This window comes from Dermacentor variabilis, chromosome 9, assembly GCF_050947875.1.
Source record: "Dermacentor variabilis isolate Ectoservices chromosome 9, ASM5094787v1, whole genome shotgun sequence".
NCBI classification, from domain to species: domain Eukaryota; kingdom Metazoa; phylum Arthropoda; class Arachnida; order Ixodida; family Ixodidae; genus Dermacentor; species Dermacentor variabilis.
Genome location: NC_134576.1, coordinates 62,318,716 through 62,341,754, shown reverse-complemented (window position 1 = coordinate 62,341,754; position 23,039 = coordinate 62,318,716). Strand labels below are relative to the sequence as shown.

The 23,039-nt window shown below is 46.7% G+C and overlaps 1 protein-coding gene across 5 annotated transcripts in view; it reads right to left on the bottom strand.

Annotated features, from left to right (window-relative positions):
• Positions 1 to 23,039, bottom strand: part of LOC142592735 (nose resistant to fluoxetine protein 6-like) — a 101,927-nt gene that overhangs the window by 78,088 nt on the left and 800 nt on the right. For 4 of the 5 annotated variants that reach the window (XM_075704341.1, XM_075704342.1, XM_075704339.1 and 1 more), the window contains exons 2-5: positions 18,882 to 19,064; positions 11,361 to 11,548; positions 7,937 to 8,042; positions 3,901 to 3,982 (exon numbers count right to left, since the gene is read on the bottom strand). In XM_075704341.1, coding sequence (XP_075560456.1) covers positions 3,901 to 3,982; positions 7,937 to 8,042; positions 11,361 to 11,548; positions 18,882 to 19,064 — 559 coding nt within the window. The remainder of the gene's footprint in view (positions 1 to 3,900; positions 3,983 to 7,936; positions 8,043 to 11,360; positions 11,549 to 18,881; positions 19,065 to 23,039) is intronic. The other variant, XM_075704343.1, reaches the window with a different exon arrangement.

Below are 23,039 nucleotides of genomic sequence, written 5' to 3'. Positions count from 1 at the left end.
TAGCAGTGCTATTGGAGGAATTAGAGGGCAGTAAATGGGATATAATAGGGCTCAGTGAAGTTAGGAGGCCAAAAGAAGCATATACAGTGCTAAAAAGTGGGCACGTCCTGTGCTACCGGGGCTTAGCGGAGAGACGAGAACTAGGAGTCGGATTCCTGATTAATAAGAACATAGCTGGTAACGTACAGGAATTCTATAGCATTAACGAGAGGGTGGCAGGTCTTGTGGTAAAACTTAATAAGAGGTACAAAATGAAGGTTGTACAAGTCTACGCCCCTACATCCAGTGATGATGACCAGGAAGTCGAAAGCTTCTATGAAGACGTGGAATCAGCGATGGGTAAAGTCAAAACAAAATACAGTATACTGATGGGCGACTTCAATGCCAAGGTAGGCAAGAAGCAGGCTGGAGACAAGGCAGTGGGGGAATATGGCATAGGCACTAGGTATAGCAGGGGAGAGTTATTAGTAGAGATTGCGGAACAGAATAATATGCGGATAATGAATACCTTCTTCCGCAAGCGAGATAGCCGAAAGTGGACGTGGAGGAGCCCGAACAACGAGACTAGAAATGAAATAGACTTCATACTCTGCGCTAACCCAGGCATCATACAAGATGTGGACGTGCTCAGCAAGGTGCGCTGCAGTGACCATAGGATGGTAAGAACTCGAATTAGCCTAGACCTGAGGAGGGAACGGAAGAAACTGGTACATAAGAAGCCGATCAATGAGTTAGCGGTAAGAGGGAAAATAGAGGAATTCCAGATCAAGCTACAGAACAGGTATTCGGCTTTGACTCAGGAAGAGGACCTTAGTGTTGAAGCAATGAACGACAATCTTGTGGGCATCATTAAGGAGTGTGCCATAGAAGTCGGTGGTAACTCCGTTAGACAGGATACCAGTAAGCTATCACAGGAGACGAAAGATCTGATCAAGAAACGCCAGTGAATGAAAGCCTCTAACCCTACAGCTAGAATAGAACTGGCAGAACTTTCGAAGTTAATCAACAAGCGTAAGACAGCTGACATAAGGAAGTATAATATGGATAGAATTGAACATGCTCTCAGGAACGGAGGAAGCCTAAAAGCAGTGAAGAAGAAACTATGAATTGGCAAGAATTAAATGTATGCGTTAAGCGACAAAGCAGGCAAGCAAGCAAGCATAAGAAGCCGATCAATGAGTTAGCGGTAAGAGGGAAAATAGAGGAATTCCAGATCAAGCTACAGAACAGGTATTCGGCTTTGACTCAGGAAGAGGACCTTAGTGTTGAAGCAATGAACGACAATCTTGTGGGCATCATTAAGGAGTGTGCCATAGAAGTCGGTGGTAACTCCGTTAGACAGGATACCAGTAAGCTATCACAGGAGACGAAAGATCTGATCAAGAAACGCCAGTGTATGAAAGCCTCTAACCCTACAGCTAGAATAGAACTGGCAGAACTTTCGAAGTTAATCAACAAGCGTAAGACAGCTGACATAAGGAAGTATAATATGGATAGAATTGAACATGCTCTCAGGAACGGAGGAAGCCTAAAAGCAGTGAAGAAGAAACTATGAATTGGCAAGAATTAAATGTATGCGTTAAGCGACAAAGCAGGCAATATCATTACTAATATGGATGAGGTAGTTCAAGTGGCTGAGGACTTCTATAGAGATTTATACAGTACCATTGGCACCCACGACGATAATGAAAGAGAGAATAGTCTAGAGGAACTTGAAATCCCACAGGTAACACCGGAAGAAGTAAAAAAAGCCTTGGGAGCTATGGAAAGGGGGAAGGCAGCTGGGGAGGATCAGGTAACAGCAGATTTGTTGAAGGATGGTGGGCAGATAGTTCTAGAGAAACTGGCCACCCTGTATACGAAATGCCTCATGACTTCGAGCGTACCGGAATCTTGGAAAAACGCTAACATAATCCTAATCCATAAGAAAGGGGACGCCAAAGACCTGAAAAATTATAGACCGATCAGTTTACTGTCCGTTGCCTACAAAGTATTTACTAAGGTAATTGCACATAGAATCAGGTACACCTTAGACTTCCGTCAACCAAAGGACCAGGCAGGATTCCGTAAAGGCTACTCAACAATAGACCATATTCACACTATCAATCAGGTGATAGAAAAATGTGCGGAATATAACCAACCTTTATATATAGCTTTCATTGATTACGAGAAAGCGTTTGATTCAGTCGAAACCTCAGCAGTCATGGAGGCATTGCGGAATCAGGGTGTATACGAGACATATGTAAAAATACTGAAAGACATCTATAGCGGCTCCACAGCCACCGTAGTCCTCCATAAAGAAAGCAACAAAATCCCAATAAAGAAAGGCGTCAGGCAGGGAGATACGATATCTCCGATGCTATTCACAGCGTGTTTACAGGAGGTATTCAGAGACCTGGATTGGGAAGAATTGGGGATAAGAATTAATGGAGAATACCTGAGTAACTTGCGATTCACTGATGATATTGCCTTGCTCAGTAACTCAGCGGACCAACTGCAATGCATGCTCACTGACCTAGAGAGGCAAAGCCGAAGGGTGGGTCTAAAAATTAATCTGCAGAAAACTAAAGTAATGTTTAACAGTCTCGGAAGGGAACAGCAGTTTTCAATAGGTAGTGAGGCATTGGAAGTGGTAAGGGAATACATCTACTTAGAACAGGTAGTGACTGCGGATCCGGATCATGAGACTGAAATAATCAGAAGAATAAGAATGGGATGGGGTGCGTTTGGCAGGCATTCTCAGATCATGAACAGCAGGTTGCCATTATCCCTCAAGAGAAAAGTGTATGATAGCTGTGTCTTACCAGTACTCACCTACGGGGCAGAAACCTGGAGGCTTACGAAAAGGGTTCTACTCAAATTGAGGACGACGCAACGAGCTATGGAAGGAAGAATGATAGGTGTTACGTTAAGGGATAAGAAAAGAGCAGATTGGGTGAGGGAACAAACGCGAGTTAATGATATCTTAGTTGAAATCAAGAAAAAGAAATGGACATGGGCAGGACACGTAATGAGGAGGGAAGATAACCGATGGTCATTAAGAGTTACAGAATGGATTCCAAGGGAAGGAAAGCGTAGGAGAGGGCGGCAGAAAGTTAGGTGGGCGGATGAAATTAAGAAGTTTGCAGGGACAACATGGCCACAATTAGCACATGACCGGGGTAGTTGGAGAAGTATGGGAGAGGCTTTTGCCCTGCAGTGGGCATAACCAGGCTGATGATGATGATGATATTCTTAGCCTGCAAAGCTGATAATGAAATCATTGCACCAGCTGCATTATCGTGCGATTTTAATAATGCAGTGTTGGCAAGTGCTGGGTAGAGCTGGGAAGATCTGGGCCGAGTTGCAGTCAGTGGCGTAGCAACAGGGCGGGCCGGGGGGCCGTGGGCCCCGGGTGCAAGGGGCCAGTGAGGGGGGGGGTGTCATATACGTCTGAAGACACCCCTCTTTCCGCCGGCTACACCCGGGGAGGGGGGTGACAGAAGACCTATGGGCCCTGGGTGCCAGACGACCTAGCTACGCCACTGGTTCCAGTCCATTACTTTGATATAGTAGAATAAGCAGATGCATTCTCAAGCAATGGCGTTTGCCTTGGACAATACTCTCATCTCGCATACTCGTAGCTGTGGAGGGAGAGATGCCTGACCACTCTGTTTTATATATTTCCAGCTGCACCAATAAAGGAATTGACACGGTATATATGAGATTGCAACGCGCACGGCGATACGTTGAACGCGTATTTAAGCAGGTGCTCCTTTGAACAAAAATTTCCACAAAAACGGATTGTAGAATTTTGTACTAGTAATCGTGTAGTTGGCGCCAAATGTTTTGCGAAACGGAGCTTGGACACGTTTGGTATCGGTTTGAATAAAGCGTGAGAAATCTCCCCAGGCTACTCACATGATTAGCACAGGCGTCTCCTCCGGTGGTTCGTTGTAGTCACAGAGTGCAACGATACTGGCGAGGTTCCACTTTGAAAGAGCTGAAACGCAACAAAGACGGCACAGTCCCTTTGGTGGCTCACATTATTACGTCAGGTTCACAACTTCGTAGGCCTGCTCAAGTAGGCCACTACCTTCGGCGTTTCATGAGGGGCTGTATGGAAAATTTTTACTTTGGCACGTTACTTGTGTCTACGCGTGGTACAACTATCATGCGGTGCAAGTGTTTAGTTGCCGAAAAGAAGTACAGAAGAAGTCTATTTTCAATAAGGAATTGCTCACTTGTTGCTTCGTCTGTTCACTCCTTTGACATTACAGAATGAGTTCTTACTCAGGCAAATACACAAATATAAAAATTAGATGAAATGTCGGAGTGCTGGAGCTCACAGCTGCATGTATACACACATACTTTTGCTGGATACTTACGCAAAAAAATACGCACGACAAAGCAGGTCTTACAGAAATATTAAACATCAGCTTAGCTAATCGAATAAACACGCAACATAAACTTAACAGCACATTTTTTTTATCACAGGCTACTACATTAATAAATACGCGCGATAATATAGGACACTTTGCCAAATTTTTAAGCAACTTGTAATTGACAGCGCCAAGAAGCTACTTAAATGAAGCGAAAGTATGCCTCATAGACGTGTTTGTTGGAAAAAATGCGTTGTTTTGTACAAGACCAATACATGCAATGACCTCCGAACGTAATAGGATAAAAAATAAGGGCAATGCAAATTAAATGTAGGAATAAAGGTTAGACGGATGATATTGAAGTAGCTACCTTCGAACATCGTTTTGGGTTGCGCAAGGCTTTCCCATATCGACCAACTTGGTTATGGAGGTTCAGATATGTATGTGACAGCAGCAGCGAGAACACGACGGTAGGGGCTACGGTCACGTGACGGGGACGGCAGGAGTTCTACTACGGCTGTTCAACGTGAGTTTATGAGTTGTCCATGGACGGTCGTAAGCGAGTGAAAAGCGGAATTTGATATCATTTGCGACTCGCTGTGGTACTAATAGTACGTATAATGTTTTAGGTCATGTGATATGTGTTTCAACGAGGATGGCATTTGTTCTATAACAAAGATACGTTAAAACCTCTTCAGCGCTGACCTTGAAGGCGCTACAATGTCGCAAAGCTACTACGTAACGTTAACTACTACGATAAAGGACTGCTTAGTAGTTGGCTGATTCCAAGCCGGCGGAAAACAGCGTGTGAAAGTGCTAGCCGCCACGGGGGAAGAGTGTGAGAAACTTAGCTAAATCATCTAAAATCACGCTGTTTTCTCTGAAGTAAATCTTTCGTCGTAAGAAATTTATCAAAAAAGTGCAGGAGTTAAGGCGAAGTAAAGATTTCCTTAAACGCCTGATACCGACCAACATTGTAAGGATTTTTGAAGTTTACTAGTGGTGAAATCTGATTCACAAGTCCTGTAAAACAGCATCTGAAAACAGAAGAAGAAAGGTTTACCACCATACAAATCAAAGTACTCTGACTTGTTTGTATTGAGGACGTCATGACGCCTTCAAACGACAAACTAGACAAGAGGCACCTTAGAGAAGCCGACTTCACTAAGAGATCTCCACGATAAGTTGATAAGTTCTGCTAGATCACTTTTTTGTTCTTTCTGTTCAGAAGCATCTCGGCGCATTGGTATAAATGCCCGAAAAAGGCGTCCCCATGTCTCGCCCGAAGGCTGTTTGTCGCCTTTAGCCAATGCAACCTTAAAAATGAACACCAGGTGGCAAATGTCGGCCTGACACATGCGCAAGAAGGTTGAGGTCACATCCTGTCATGTGACAATTCTCTACAACATGTTGCACTTAAGTTTAGCCAGAACTTGAGGATTTCTAGCAAGAAAACATCTTTATCCATTTCCCATTGAAGCAACGAATGTGCGTACAACTGTTGAGGTTCGTTCAGGAGAAATTACAACGGCGTTGAAGGTGATGTAGGTGCAAGTAGTAGAGGCATGTAACATCGCTTTCGCTAACATATGCCTAACAGCTTACGTCATGAACACGATGCATCGGTAGCTTGCCTTGATGGATATTACTGCACGTGACTGATGTACAAGAAACTCGGCAGATCAAACGCACATCTTGGGATCTATGTGAAGCGGAGCTTTCGGGAATTGGTTAATCAAATGCTATAAATCTGTCCATTTTTGTTTTTGTTTCTTTGGCGTAAAGGAAACCGGTGAGGGGCGCATAAGTGCTGCAACACGCCAACATGCGCGGCGATTATCTCAAAAACATAGTTGGTGTGGGCAACGATAGAAGTATGCGTGCGATAGTGGCCTAATGGCTTACGGTAGGAGTTTCGGGCGGCGGGGCTGGGAAACCGAGGTTGAATCCCACCATCAGGCATGTCAAACCAGTTTTTTTTATGTGTGAGCTATTCGGCAAGACAACAGCAATTCAGCAGCAGTGGTAAAGAAAGTGCGTGTGAGTCCCGGTCACGTCCTGGTCACGTGAGAGTCACCACTGTGCTAGTCGAAAGAATGATGCTGCTACGTCGAGTTACGAGGGCTAATTATTGTTTTTAAGCGTGCCCGCGCTCGCGATGTGTTGGTGCAGTTCGTCTCGTAGACAAGGCATCGGCGCATTGGCGCTGCCGCATACGGAAAGATTTCAAAAAGAAAGCTTCGCTTTAAAACGTGTAGAGTGGGAGTCAGTGTGAATATGCTGAGGATGAGAACCTGGGGCGGCTCATATCACGTCACCCGTCCTGCTCTAGGGAGATGTGAGATCGCAATGCTAGCTAAAAGAATTCCTAATCAATATATATGTATATACATACATACATACATACATACATACATACATACATACATACATACATACATACATACATACATACATACATACATACATACATACATACATACATACATACATACATACATACATACATACATACATACATACATACATGCATACATACATACATACATACACCGACCTGGTATTCATAACGAAGACAGCGTAGACTGCATCAGATATCTGCTAGGTGCCGCTTCATGAAGCTTAAAAGCAGCGAACAGTACTTTGGTATCGCTTTTGAAACTACACGGAACAAAAAGACTGAAGATACTTGTGTATGAATATCGGTTTCGTATTAAAACGAGACAGCGTGCTATGGACAGGATGATATATAGATACGCGTGATGGTATGTGTATGTCTGCCACTCATGTCCTCAGTACCAGAACAGAACATGTTCAGTGTTTTCTTCACCATTAACACGTGCTATGCAGTAGTTATCTTTCTCTGTAAATTTTTGGCTACATCTACACGTTTTCGGAAGCTTTGATGTGGCCTCATACAGTAAGGCACGGTCCGTTGAATTAGATGTTTTTGAACCGTATCTGTAGGTGTCACCTGGCAGCTCGCAACATGGGACTAGCCAGGCGGGTGGCAACACCTTGTACAGGACAAGAATAAAGTTTTTTCCTCCTCCTCCTCCTCCTCCTCCTTTTCGAGTAGTCGCAACTGCGGAATAGAATGGGAAGCCACTTACCCAGCAGCCTCAGAAAGTATATGGGAGGCTGTGCTTTGAATAATATTCAGGGGTAGGCCTTCAGGGTTAGCGTCCTGGTGATTAACTTTGCTTAAGTAAAGATAGCTAAGCTGCAGTTAGGTTGTGTGCGTTTTCACTCGTTAGTATATTTACAGGCTAGCTTGCTTAGGCAGATAGACGGCTGACTTGGCGTATTTCTTGGCCGTGCAGAATCAATATCTTGCGTCGGTTGATCTTTGAATTCGGAGCTTTCCACAATGACTGCTGCATCTTTGTTTCTGTCTATATTCAACAAAAAGGTGCACAAAGAAGATCTATATATGTCGGCAAGATCGACTGTAATTGTTACTTTGTGTTCACGATATCCCACCTTTTTTTTATAGTGGCATTGCGTTTTGCGGTTTTGAGCTTCACGAGGAATATGCTCAGAAGTGCTCGCGATAGCAATCAAGAGCCACTCACCATCATTTACTATGACTGCGAAGTTTTCGTCAGTGCATGAAGACGGAATGCATACACCTATTTTAACCAAGGACTGCGTGAAGACGAAGATCTTTGCTGGGGTTTGCTGCAATGTGAATTTAGTAAACATGGCATGGGTCATGACGTCGCAGCATTGAATGCTGCGAAGAATACAATCCTAGCTGGAAGCTTTCGTGTTTCCTAGCTGTGTGAACGTACTCCTCGTAAGACACAGAACTGACCTTCATTAGCATATGCCCATAAAAATGCTATTGTTGTTGCTAAATATGCCACCTTCTTGCAATTGTAATTGAAGATTGGCAAGATGTCTTTTTGCGATAAAATGAGAAACATGACTTTCACTTGTGTAGGCATGCTGGGGTTCAGTTAAGTTTCAATTCAATTTTCTGCATTTATTTCTATGTGCACCTTTAATTCGTATGTAAAAGTGAGTTTTAAGCATTTGCAAATAAGAGAGGCACATGCTAATAATGCACGATTCGTTTCAAGGGTTTCTTGCGAGCCAGACGCGAACTGCCGTGAATTATATTTTTCACTATTTTAAAAGCTACCAAATACAGTAAATCAATTATGTTTAAACTTTTCTGTGGCCGTATTGTAAAGTACATTTTTATTACAATTGATTTATGTTTCTAATTTTTTTACGTATTTGATGTGTTGTTACGTTTTAGAGTATAAAAATGACACATATCTATTGTATGTAATACTACTGTTTAGTTATGATGATGTCGCCTTTAATTGGCACCGGCTACTCCTTCTCATATAAGGATTTAAAGAAGAACAAATATTAATAAGATATAATGCAATTACAATAACACGAACTCCAGCCACATAAGTGCAATAATGCACACAGCAAAACAATGTCCGCTCACAAACTAGGCTTAAATCAGGGCACAAAACAAAGCATGGATTAGATTCATACAAAGGTACATCAAAGCAGGCATTGAGCTGGGCAAAGTCGGGTCAAAAAAAAAAAAAAAAGAAAGAAACCGATAGACCCTACTGAATAGTTTCCGACAGTATTGCTCGCTTCTAGAAATCTTTGAAGGGCCAGTAACGCTCGTCTTTGCAATGAGTACGTTGGCCAAGGGCCTAAGACCTCCGTAATAAAATTACGTAGTAAGCGTTGTCTGTTTGTGCCGCGTCGCGGATATGCTGTACATCCTCATCCCCATGGACACAAGTGCATTCCGGACCATCAGCTACTGAAATGCTGTGTAGAAAACTCACTGCCCTTCCACTCTGTGAGGAAGGATGACCAGCGAAGCTGTGTATCTGGGCCACTGAATGACGTACTGCATTTCCGCCGCGGGTTGTCGGCGCGGCATTGCACTATCTTCGGGATTGGCCCATGTATAGGGAGTGCTTAACGCCTCCTTTACCTCCGCCGCGGGTCGACCTGACATTACACTATCTTCGGGATTTTGTGTCTGCATACGCACACGAACCTGAGAGAACTAGCCCTTAACAGTTTCGCTGTGAAAGTGTTCTGTGTACGCTGTACCGAGCCCAGATGGGGAATGAGCATTTCAAAGGCTATGGTTGTATCTAATGTGGAGGAAATTTTAAATTGAAGCGATGGGTCAGTGAAAAATAAAGCTGAGGATTTCATGTACTGATCAAACCATGTTGCTGTGCCACCACAGGCTGAGATCTGTCTCAGTATGTGCCGCAATTTGCCGTGACTTTGAGAGCGGCCATATGGGGCGTTACTAACATGCACTTATCGTGCTGCCTTGTCCGCTGTAATATTCCCAGGAATATTGCAGTGGCCAGGCATGCATTGGAACATTATTGTGCGATTTTCTGCACTTGCTTTTGTGAGCTCCTTTAGTGTCTCGTAAACTAACGCCATGTTTGCGAATTGCTGACGTCACCACGAAGTGAAGAGAAAGCTGCCTGCGAGTCACAAAGGATTACCTATTGTTCCCATTTTTGCACTGAATCTATATATCGTAAGAAAAACAATATTGCAAAGAGCACAGGTGTTGCGTCCTGTGAAATAGTTTAAATGTCTGTATTTGGTTCTATTCTGGAATGACAAAGGCAGCTGTAGAAGAATTATTTGGCACGAACTATCTGTATACGCTTGAATATAGCCACATCTTCCAAAGTATATCTCCGACAAAGCTAGTTGTTTTGCTGCTAGCATAGGCATATCTCGCTTGTGAATAATTCCTTCAACCTAGAGTTGCATTTACGAGCGACGAGTCACCATCGAGGGTAGGAGATATCTGAGGACCAAAAGGACCGTGATGTGATATGATATCTGAGGACCGTCATGTGGTAATAGACGTTAGTGCACCTGAATAACCGAATTCATGTTCGCCCTGTCTCTCTGAATTAGTACACTTGCTAGTGAGTGTCTTTTGTACTGCACTGACACGCGAAAGTAGTGTCGACAGGTATCAACCGTCCTCATAGTAGGAAATGGAGGATAACGTGCCTCAGCAATTACTAAGGAACTTAAGGTTGCTCGAGTAGCGCCTAAGCATACTCTAAGGCTCCTCGCTATTAATCGCTGGAGTCGCTTTTCAGATGAACCGGACATTCCATGCAGAACAGGTGAAGAATATGCTGTCTTTTGATTTATAAGCGCATTGCGTACTTTTAGTAAGGATGAAGCCGATCCTCCCCATGTAGTGCCTGCTAGGCGGCGAAGAACATTTATTACTGAGTTTATTTGTTCTTCGAGGGCTCTAATGTGAGAATTCCAAGAAAGTTTCCTGTCTGTGATAGACCACAGAAATTTGTGTTCTTTCACTATGTCGAAAGGTTGTCGCTCAGACACAGATGAAAATCCTTTAAGTATGCTCTGGTGAAAGGTAACACAGCCGTCTTCGTGTAAGACAGTTACATTTACATTCCTCTTTCCTTTAAGAATTTGTCCACAATGTTTAGGCCTTCCTGCAAGGTCGATTGAACCAGGGTGGTACTTGAACCAGAGGCCCAAATACAAACATTATATAACTTCTTGTATTGCTGCCTCCATTCATTTATTCGTCATGTAAATTTACTCTATGCTTGCTTTTCTGTTACTTACGTAAGTCGAAGAAATATATTTTCATGACGATATAACGTCCTGGCTACTACTGTGCGGATAGCTTATTTGCTGGATGAAAAATGTGTGATTAATGAGGTTAATGTGCCTGTCTCATGCTGCCTTGTATTTTACCTCGTGGGCACCATCAAGCTGTTTCTTTACAGCCTATAGCCCAGGGTGCAAGTCCTGTCAAGGTCAGTTCTCATGAAAAAGAGGAGTACATTGACTTTCAAAGGTGAGGAAACATCTGCAGTGCAGAGAAGACTGAAACACCTTAACATGATCCACGATCTTAAACTTGATAGGCGACAGCAATGTGATTTTATGTGTCTTAAGGAAGAACATCAATGGTGGTATCACCTGGTTTTGAAGAACTGGGAAATTGGGAATTGCAGCTCGATGATAGACAACGACGTCGCAGAACTTCCTCGAAACGAAGTTTCCATTTATATCCGTGACGTTTGCTGAAAAGCACCCTGCGTACGACGCTTCATCGGTCAATGATCCTCGTAGTATTCCACTGGGTAAGGATCCAAGAGAGTCAAGCACTGCATTTTGAAGCAGAATGCAACCACATTTTTTTCGAACGTAAATAGCTCCAGCCGCTATTCTTAGGAGTGAATGCCTTGGAAAAAAGGTTGTGTGCGTATGTGAGCAACAAATTTAAAGCGGGCGCGACATATTTGCCGGGCATATCACGCACGCGCACGCATACACATACACGCACACGCACGCACACACGCACGCACACACACCCACACGCACGCACGCACACACGCACACACATAATATATTGTTACGGGGATGTTGGGAGTATAGAAGATGCTATTTACAACATATATACAAGATGAGCCAGACTAGATAAGATGGCTGACGACGAACAACACGCAGCAGCCAGCGTCCCGCGATTCTTCTTCTTCCCCTCTTCTTTCAGCCTTCCGTAACAGGACCGCCACGTGGTGAAGCGCCGCCTCGGTGCATGGTAGGCGAAGAATTGCGAGCGAAGTATGGCTTCGGCCGCGAAACGTGGACGACGTCAACAGGCGTCGGACTTGAGAACGCATCAAACTGTAGCAGCGCAGTCTCGTAATTTACGTCGTTAACTTCACGTAAGACTTCATAATGCCCTGTGTAGCGAGACAGAAGCTTCTAAGAGAGGCCAACCCAACGACATGGTGACCAAAGGAGCGCCCAAGCACCTGGCGCGAACTTAATATCGCGATGGCACCGGTCGTAACGCTCTTTCTGTATATGCTGTGAGGCTAACAAACGAGATCAGGCGACTTGACGTGCCATGTGAGCGCTATCGATGACTTCACGAGCGTTCTCAGTGGCAACATGTGGCACAGAAGGGAGGGCGGTGTCACACATAACGTGGGCTCGCGACCATACAAAAGATAAAAGGGTGAATATCCTGCGGTGTCATGTCCGGACGAGCTATACGCGAACCAGCGTGGCGTCCCAGTCGCAGTGATCGTTGTGGACGTACATCGACAGCATCTCTGCGATTGTTCAGTTTAGACGCTCCGTAAGACCGTTCGTTTGGGTGGTAGGCGGTGGACAGCTTGTGCTCAGTGGCACAAGAGCGGAGGAGGTAGTCGACAACTCGAGACACGAACGAGTGGCCGCGGTCTATAAGTAACTGTCGAGGTGCACCATGGAAGAGAATGACGTCGTGGAGCAGAAAATCGGCGACGTCTGTTGCGCAACTAGTTGGCAACGCCTTTGTTATCGCGTAATCAGCAGCGACGGCGATCTACTTAGGGTACGTCCATACTAGCGACAGAAACTCGCGCGACACGCCGCGCGCGGTGAGCGGTGCTATCTCGCGCGGGAAAATTCACGAAAAACGGCGGCAACGCGCGAATGGGCGCGAGACCCATTTCTTCGCGGAAGCCGCAAAACGAGCACCAATAAGAAGCAAGCTGCGCGGTTGTGACGCCACCTGTCGCGTAAGTAAAAAATCATAATCTATGGACTCTGAGTGACACGCACGCCGTAAAATCTCAGAGGCCATTTCAAGTCAAGGGGGCAGTTTTTGCTGAGCCTTCCCACACCGCCACCGAGACGTCGACACAGAAGTCGACTCTCAATGGAGGCGTTTTTGGAAACCGCTCGCGGATATGCGTGCGTCTATGGCAAATCGAACGTCGATTTTAAGGACAAGGAGCTGCGCGCCAACCGTTGGCACATTATTGGGCAGCCGTTTGGCATGACAGATGAGTAATTGGTGAAAATTTCTGAATGTTGCGGAAACATGTGCGAGCATGTCATTGTGTTTGTACATACCATGCAGGCTAGCAGGCAGCGGGGAAACTTAAGAACTTCGGCGACTGCTGGCTCAAAATAGCCCGGGATGGAACACGAAATCGGCGGAACGGAGAGCGCGTTGTCACGAGAAGTATATCGAGTGGAACGAAACAAGGCGGGACTCCACGCGCCGTTGCCGCGTGCCGCAAAACTCGACTGTGGACTTGTCCGCGCGCGACTGCCGCGTGGGCGCTTGCTCCGTGCGGCGTGTCGCGCGCGCTTTTGTTGCTAGTGCAGACGTACCTTTATGCCCACTAGTCGTCGTCGGAAAAGAGCTAAGCAGGTCAAGGCCTACGCGAAAGAACGGTTCAGAGGGAACTTCGATTGGATAGAGTCGTCCGACAGGTGGCAGGGGAGGTTTCTTCCGGCGCTGACACAATTCGCGAGTTGCGACATAACGACGCACGGAGAGGCAGAGATCCTACCGGAAGAGCTGGCGTCGTACGCGGTCGTATAGTACGCAAAACGCCAAGATGTCCCACCGTCGGCGCATCGTGAAGTTGTTCGAGAGCGACGGATCGCAGATGACGAGGAAGGAAAAGGAGCAGCTCAGGGCCGTCAGGGTTGATATTGAGGCGGTAGAGAATGCCGTAGGGCAGAACGAACATGCGGCTCGTGGCGTCAGTGCTGCCAGATTGCGCTCCAGCGTTGATGCACTGCAAGAATTCGTCGCGTTGTTGTTCAGCGCGCATGTCGGTCATGTCAGTAAAAGCCATCACGCAGGTCACCGGATCATGCGCAGCAGGATCAGGGGGATCCACGGGGGAACGAGAGAAGCAGTCAGCCTCCTTGTGCAGACGACCATACTTATAGTTGACCGCAAACGAAAATTCTTGGAGCAGCAAAGCCCAGCGACCAAGCCGTCCTGTCGGGTTCCAGAGTCAAGACAGCCAGCAGAGTGCGTGGTGGTCTGCAATGACCGAAAACGTGCGGCCGTACAAATATGGCCGGAACTTGGCGGCAGCCCAAACTAAAGGCAAGCACTCCAGCTCGGTGATGGAGTAAATTCTCTTGGCAGGGGACAGTAGGTGGCCGGCGTAAGTTATCACGCACTTGGTACCATTCTGTTGTTGGGCGAGAACAGCGCCGATACCATGGTCACAGGCGCCAGTATGGACTTCGGTCGGTGCAGATGGATCAAAGGGGGCAAGTATGGGAGGGGTGGTCAGAAATCCGATGAGAGCGGCGAACGCGTAAGCCTGCTTCGCGCTCCATGAGAATGGCGTGTTCTTCTTCAGATCTGTCAAGGGCCGAGCAACGTCGGCGAAGTTTTTGACGAAACGGCGAAAGTAAGAACACAGGCCGACGAAGCAGCGCACGTCAGAAGGAGAACGTGGCACAGGGAAACTGCGCACGGCACGAACTTTTTCCGGATCTGGTTGGACACCGGATGCGTGAACGAGGTGTCCGAACACGGTAATCTGACGGCGCCGGAATTGACACTTCGTGAAGTTCAGTTGGAGGCTGGCCTTTCGGAAGACGCGAAGAATGGCAGCGAGTCGGGTAAGGTGGCTGCCGAACGTGGGCGAAAAAACAATAACATCGTCAAGGTAACAGAAACAGGTGGTCCATTTGTAGCCTCGCAGAAGAGAGTCCATCATACGTTCAAATGTCGCAGGAGCATTGCATAGGCCAAAGGGCATGACTTTGAACTGATATAAGCCATCTGGTGTGATGAAGGCCGTCTTCTCGCGATCCATTCATCAATTGAAATCTGGCAGTAGCCGGATCGAAGATCGATGGACGAGAAGTATTTAGCTCCGTGCAAACAGTCCAAGGTGTCATCGATGCGTAGTAGTGGGTAGACGTCTTTTCGCGTGATCTTGTTTAAGTGGCGATAATTGACGCAAAAACGCCAGGTACCACCTTCCTTTTTCACAAGGACGACAGGCGAATGTGACGGCTCGATGAGCCCTTTGCGGTGCATTCAGTCCACTTCTGATCGGATGACTTGACGTTCAGCATGCGATACACGATAGTGACGCCGACGAATAGGATTCGTGTCTGCAGTGTTTATACGGTGCTGAACAAGAGATGTTCGGCTTAAAGGCCTGTCGCCGAAATCAAAGATGTCACTGTATCATGCAAGCAGGAGACGTACGTCCGTCGCCTGTGCATAGGTGAGGTCAGGTGCAATCATTTTCGCGAAGTCATCCGTTAAGGAACCAGAGCTGTGAGCTGCAATTGGCGCTAATAAACCACTGTCGCCATTCAGACTCTCAATGTCACATTCTGAAGCACTAGAAAACTGGCCAAGAACATGCCGGCAGGAATCACTAGGCACAGGCTGAAATTCAGAAGCGGTAGAACGACGTCGTTATTAGTAACCGTGAGCAGCGTATGCGGAACAGCAACGTTCTGGTTCAAAATCATGTCGGTGATGGGGCGAAGCATATATTCACCGTCAGGAACCTGCGGCTGGGCGGTCACAGTGACGTAAGTAACGGCCTCGGGTGACAGGTGCACATCGCGAAGCGAGCACAAGTGCGGAGGGGCGGTGCTCGGAGCATCGGCGAGTTGAGGCAGTTCTAACTGGAGAATGCGGTCGCGCAGGTCGATGAGAGCAGAATGAGTGGATAAAAAGTCCGATCCAAGGATAACGTTGTGAGGGCAGTTGTCGATCACAGCAAAGAGAACAGAAGTAGGCCGGCAGGCTGTACTGAAACGCGCAGTACACATTCCAAGAACAACCTGCACGGCGCCGTCGGCCACACGAAGCACTCGGGCAGCTGCTGGGGTGAGGACCTTTTTTAAACTTCTACGTAGGCTAGGACTCATCACAGATACGTGGGCTCCAGCGTCGACGAGTGCTTGGACAGGCGCACAGCCTATTTTAACGTCAATTACACTTCTTCTTGAGGGTGCACAGACAGAGGATTTGCTGCAATAGTCGGCAATGCGGCATCGCATCCGAGGGCTGCATTTTCTAGTTTTCCGAAAGGGTGTGGCCAAAAGCCACAGGAGATGAAAGGCGACGTGGCTGCGGCAAACGGGAAGATGGGTGAAGTGTTTGCGATGAACGAGACTGGTGTCCGCGCGGCGATGGTGAGCGGCTGTGCCACGTGTTCCTAGCAGAGTTGTCGGCGCTGTTAGGCTCGGCGGTGGGCGAGTCATTGCGGGCATTTACATCAAAACGGCTCAGGTTGGTCGTCGTGCGAGGTGTTGAGGCCCACGAGTTGCGACAGTATCGGGCGACATGACCAATACGGCGACAGGGGAAACATATCGGCTGGTCATCCGCCGTTCTCCGCTCAGTCGGGTTGCGATAACGCGGAGAGAAGCGTTGGGGTGGAGCGAAAATAGTAGGAGGGTGTTCGTTCGCTCTGGGATTGGCGACAGCACAGACAGAACGTAAACCAATTTTTTCATGTTCCTGGCAAACGATGGCTTGTACAAGGGGAACTGAAAATGTCGGAGCATGAGGGCTACGCGAACAGAAATCCTGGGGCGCCATCGCATCCAATTCACGTCTAACGATTCGCACCACGTCTTATGATGGCGACGCATTCTGCTGTGCGGGTTGATGTTCACACGTCGACGTTGCGGTAGTATTGGGAAGTCTGGCGAATGGTTGCAAGGCGCGTCGGCTTTTGACCAGCTTGAATTGTCGGCACTCTTTAATGATTGCATCAAATGTAGAGCAGCTTTTTCAAATGAGCAGATTAAACGCGTCGTTAGCAATGCCCTTAAGCACGTGCCCGACCTTCTCAGCTTCTGTGATGTCGTGATCGGCTTTACGACAAAGTGCCAGCACGTCGTGTATGTAGGAGACATAGGACTCCGTGGGGAATTGGGCACGGGAGGCCAGTTCCTGCTTTGCGGAAATTTTACGGCCGGTTGGTTTGCCAAACAGCTCTGTCAATTTCTCTTTGCATTGGTGCCAGCTGGTTAGCTCCTCTTCGTGGTTTTCGTACCACACCTTTGCCGTGCCTCTTAAGTAGAACAGCAGGTTAGCTAGCATAAGCGTAGGGTCCCATCTGTTGATTCCACTCACGCGTTCGTACGTGGCCACTCACTCTTCAATGTCGGCGCCATCGGTCCCGCAGAAAGTTCCAGGATCCTTGAGTTGCACAAGGACAACCGAAGGTGACAGCGACGTAGGATGTGACGGTGACGCAGGAGGCGGCAACGACGTTTATCACGAGTGTTTACCGTCAGTCATGCTGCGAACGGTGATGCCACGTCCACTGCGGAGCTCCGTTTCCAGCCGTGGTGCCCCGCACCTCTCACCAATATGTTACGGGGATGTTGGGAGTATAGAAGATTGTATTTACAATATATATACAAAATGAGTCAGATTAGATAAGATGCTTACCACCAACAACACGCAGCTGCCAGCGTCCCGCGATTCTTCTTCTTCCTCTATTTTTTCATCCTTTCGTAAGAATATAACACGAACACACACGCACACACATAATATATATACGCGCGCATGCACGCACACACATACGAAAGCGATATGGGAGATATGAAATAAAATAATGTGAAACAAAATTGAGCATAATGTATGTGTCAGACCACTACATGTCCAACACAGTGACCGGATATCAGGCATAGTGGCTTTTGTCTTTTTTATGCACGGCTCAGTTACGTTCTGCTACTGTTACATTTCTAACTCTAGACATGCGAAACATAACGAATCTCGATGAAAAGTTGGCCAATGCTGCAGTTACTGGCACATGATAAAACCTCCGGAAGCCGCTCGCTGTCAATAACACATAAAATTCGATAGAGACACGAATGCGAAGACATTATGCTCCTTTTTGGTGAAATGTTGTCGATCATATTATGCACCGATGACGCGGCGCCACCTCCTTTCTATTGGCTGTGCCATCACGTGCCCAATGACGCATGCACTAGGCCACACCTTTAGTCTGGCAGATGGTCGCGGAGCCTGCGGGGCGTTGGGGAAGCGTGGTCGCCTTGCACCCCGGAGGCCGAAATGTACAGAAATTGGTTTTCAAAGTCACATATTCACTTCGTTTGCCGGAACCTCCTTGAGAAATGGCCGGCGGCCATTTTGGTATCATAACTTTGTGACGATGCCAGATTTTCGCGTAATGGGGCAATAATGCTTTCGCATTAAAACGTCAACGCTGAACTTGCAAGTTGAATAATGTTAGGCGGTATAGGGCACAGGTACCAAGTTGCGAAGAACTCAGCTTTGATGGCATTTGCTCTGAGAGGTAATCGCCGCTTATCATCGGGTATATGTATCGTTATAATTGTTTCTTCACAAATGATAGCAGTTTTCCTGACAAGAAAATTGGAATTAGACATAAGCAGCACAAATATTCACTTGTGAAAACGGCAAACAAAAGAGAAAGGCTATGGTCGCATGCATTTCACCAACTCATTGTGGAATCATCGTTGACGTCACCAGCGCAGCTCTCAGAGCGAATGACAATGTTCATCACCATCCCATCATCAGCTTTGCCCCGATTTTATACTGCGCTAAATCTGTGGTCGGGCCACCAAAGAGGCTAGAAAAATAGGTTAGAAACTGACACGTTCAATACGAAAAAGTGTCGATAACTCGCCAAGGAAGGCATTGTCTTCAAGAAAGCTTACGCTCCAGTCCGGCATCATCTTGCCGCATCATGGCGTCGACAAACAGCCGCATGTTTTCGAGGCAAGTGGCGTTTACTTCCGGGTTTTTGTGAAGGCTGTAGGCGAGGCGCTGCAGGAATGGTTTCCACTGCGAAGCTTTCATCCTCACAACTTCTCTTCTGCGGGCGCCGATGACACCGTCGACTGCGAAAAAATTGGCACAGTCAAAAGTTTTGTCAACAGTAAGGCGACGAACATGTGGCTCGCTTGTAAAAATAGTATTAGGGCATAGCGTAACGTTTGCTTTGTTTTGTATTGCCTGCCGATCTTTCACTTTAGACAGGCGCTGTTTGGATTATCACTGGCCTCTACTGTAGGGATCGGTGTTGATTTCTGTGTATTGCCTTTGCCGTGACCTTATTTATTCTTTGAAAACGAGCACATCTGACTGTAATTACGGTGCCAAATTTCACTGCACGTGTTTGTTTGCCTTTTATATTTGTGCTATAATGACAGTGCGTGCTATTATGTAGCGATGGCTGCAGTACCTAGACGGAGTCGTCGCAAGCAGAGTACTTCATGTAGATAGCACATTACGGACCTTGATCGATAAGACAAAGCATATAATTATTTTTTTCGAAAAAAGAATGCTCTCTTCTTCTGGGCTTCCTATTTCTTCATTTCTTCAAGTCATAAGTGGCTGATCAAGAAGCTAACGTGAACAGTAACGTCGTAACTGAAATAATTAAGGGTCAGTTAGGCAGGAACATTTCTATTAGTTCAGACTATACTGCCAACGACGCTGTCAGTATCACCGCTGCCTCTGCCGACATGTATATATATCGTTTGCGGGCACAATTTGGTTAAATAAATATATTGTGTGTGTTTTAGCTTCGCTATCTACTTGCTTTTCGAGGTAATCACTGCATAATAAACGGGATATGTCGTGGCTTTCGGTTGTGCATGCCACGCAGGGGGCTGGGTGCTTTTGCCAAAGTTATGTCTACCATCACGGTTGGCTGGAAGTAGCTTTGCAAGTACTTCTAGCGCAATCACGGTTGGCTGGAAGTAGCTTTGCAAGTACTTCTAGCGTGAATAATTATTTGAGTGCAGGGCAAAATGTTGCATATTCCATCGGAGACGAACAGGCCTCGTGACAGAGCATGGGTATGTACTAGGAAATGCGACTGCCATTTCGGCATTATATCTCTACCTCGCAATTTACTGCATTCGTGCTACGTTCTCCTACTACATTTTACTACGTTCGTAGATGAAAAAGCTCGAATGATCATCCTGTTCTGTCCGATAAGATCGCGAAATTAACGGATCTTTCATACGGCGCTTACAGTGCTCCATGCGGTCTCATCGAAAAGAAAAGAGTGGACTATGTATGGGCACCGGTCTGGCGCGCATCTTCGATTTGCCTTTTGCTCTAAGAAGTAGACTCGAAAAACTAAGAAAACACTTTATAATGTGGTGTACTAGAACACTGCTAGATGTGCAACAGTGAGGGTAAAGCTGGCGTAGTTAAAAAAAGAAAAGGTCATGTTAGGGTATTTTAAGTCTCAAAGCCGCAATATGACAGAAGGTATAGTGGGAAGCTCCGTAATAATTTCGATTACTTTGGTTTCTTTAACGTGCATTCAAAGCACGGCATACCAACGTTTCTTGCGTTTCGCGTCATTTCGCCCGCCGTGGCCCACAATCGAACCCACGGCATTCAGCTCGGCCGCAGACCGACGCAGCCGGTGAGGCACAACAGCGGACAAATAGCACTAATTACTTTAGAACTGGATAAATACCATTGAGCCATGCCATATTAGTCGTAATACACATTGCACCACATTACATATGACTGACGCACAGCCACCGTCAGGCATGACACGAACCTTGAAGACACATCTATAGAGGCTTAAGCATTACCAAACATGGACTGTAAGGGGACGCACTGGGCTTGTTTGTTCAAAGCTTACCAACAAGAAATATTCCGCCCACCCCGTAGCAGAGAAAGCGAGGGAGAGAAACATACAGGGAAAGTTAGGGAGGTTAAGCAAGACCGTGCCGGTTGGCTACCCTATACTTGAGGAGGGAGAAAGGCGAAGAATAGACAAGGGGAGAAAAGAAAAATAATAGACTGTTTACCACAGTCAGTCGCAGAGGAATATGCAGTCAGAAGCGTTCATACAATCCAGTATCCTTGTCGAAGTGCAGAAGGCATTTTGCGACTTTTTGCATGAAAGAATGCATAGGCCATGGTCCAAGGATCTTCTCTGCCAAGAGCGCTCTAAAGTTTTGCAGGTTAAATTTATCTTGTAGACTATGTCGTTGACTGTCAGAGGATGGGTAGTGACACAGACGGTTCTCTAGAGTCTCATCGCACCCGCACAAATTGCACACTGCACTGTTGGCCATTCCTATCAGGAATGAATGGGAATTGGTAAATGCGACGCACAACCACATGCGACACAGTAAAGTTGTTTCGCGACGGGAGAGTCCAGCTGACAGGCCAAGTCGCAAGTTAGGGTCGACAGAGCGCAAGGGTGGGTTGGTGAAACCCGGTTAATTCCATCGCAGAAGTGCGATGTCGCGAGCAAGTGATGGAGATTGCCGCGCAGCATCAGTTCTTGAAAGTGGTAAAGGAAGCTGCTGGTGTTTTCGAAGAGGCGAACGTGCGGCCTCATCAGCACTGTCATGGCCGAGCATTCCGCAATGGCTCGGCGACAATTGAAATACAATATTGTGACCTTCCTCGAACGCGTGATGATAAGCGTGCCTTATTTCGTACACTAGCTGCTAGTGTAACACTCGACGTAGGGTAAACTGCAGAGTTTGTAGGGCTGCTTTAGAATCGCAGAAAATGGTCCATTGATTTGGTAGTTGCTGGAGCACGTTCTTGAGTGCACCATGAAGAAGTTCTGCTGCTGTAGACGTGATAGTGTGTCCATATTTAAACTGAAATGAGACGGGCGCCGATGGAACAACTGCCTGTCCGGTAGAGCTGTTAGAATTGGTGAAACCGTCCGTGCTAATGTCTATGTGGTCAAAATAAGACTCGTGGAGGAGAAACATAGACAACTGCTTCAGGGCTACGGGTATAAGGGTTACTGTAGTATCGAAAGAAATTTACTTTCGTAATTACCTGACTGAGAATCTCTCGTTTCGAATGGCATTTTGATAGTGTTTCTTACAAGGCACTGTACGGGATACCCATAAAGGCTACCAATTCATACTTTTCTCAACCTGTAAGCCGATAGGAAACGCTGAGCCTTGTGGCGGCAAGGTTATGACGCGAAGGCAGCTTGCGTATGCTCTCAGCTGCACTGAGCCCGTTGGAAATGAAAACGGCGAGCTGCTCGCGCCGATTGTTTATTGTTCCAGGGCGCTCGATAGCGTTCCCAAACATGTGCGGCTTTCTTATACAATGACTGCCGATGTGGGCGCACTTCCGTTCAGACGCCGGCGATCGTGTGGACATTTTGCACTTTCGGTGAAGCGCTGGTAACTGGAAACATGGGAGCTGCGTCGCCACGTGTACGTAAGGTTCAGTGGCACGTTTGTAGTGGTTCAGTGGCTCGGAGTGCGCTTGATGACGTCCACAAGGTGTGCTGACACATGATAAATGACACATTAAATGTATATGAACTGTTCGTGTTACGCCAATAAATAGCCCTGCGCACCACCTGATGTCAAATCAGCGTAGGCGTATGAACTTTCGGTGTGACTCCCATAGCCTAGAACGCACTAAAATTATGGAGGGGCAGATGGTGCTCCGTTAAGTCGTGAGTTGTGAGCCTGAGGCGCAGGGATTGGTAGAACGAGACGGTCACTGTTAGGAAGGGTTCATGTCTCTGGCGCTTGAAGATGTCGTATGTAGGAGAAATTGTTGGTGAGATGAATGCGGAGAGGATTAAGCCAGAAGTCCAAAAGTATATCTAAACCCGCTTCAAAACATGACAAAGGGGGGAGAGAGAGGGAAATAACAGTCGGCCAACCGTCGCTCTCTGTAATGATCTTGTTTTTGCGTAAGTTGGTCCGTCTGGAGGCAAAGTGTCGCTGGTCGACCACGAAGATTTATTTAAGGACCAACCGCTTTCGCATGGTCAAGGATGGACAGCAAATAACAGCAAGTTGGTATGAAATATCGACCTGCAAATATGTAACTGGCTAAATACAGAACTG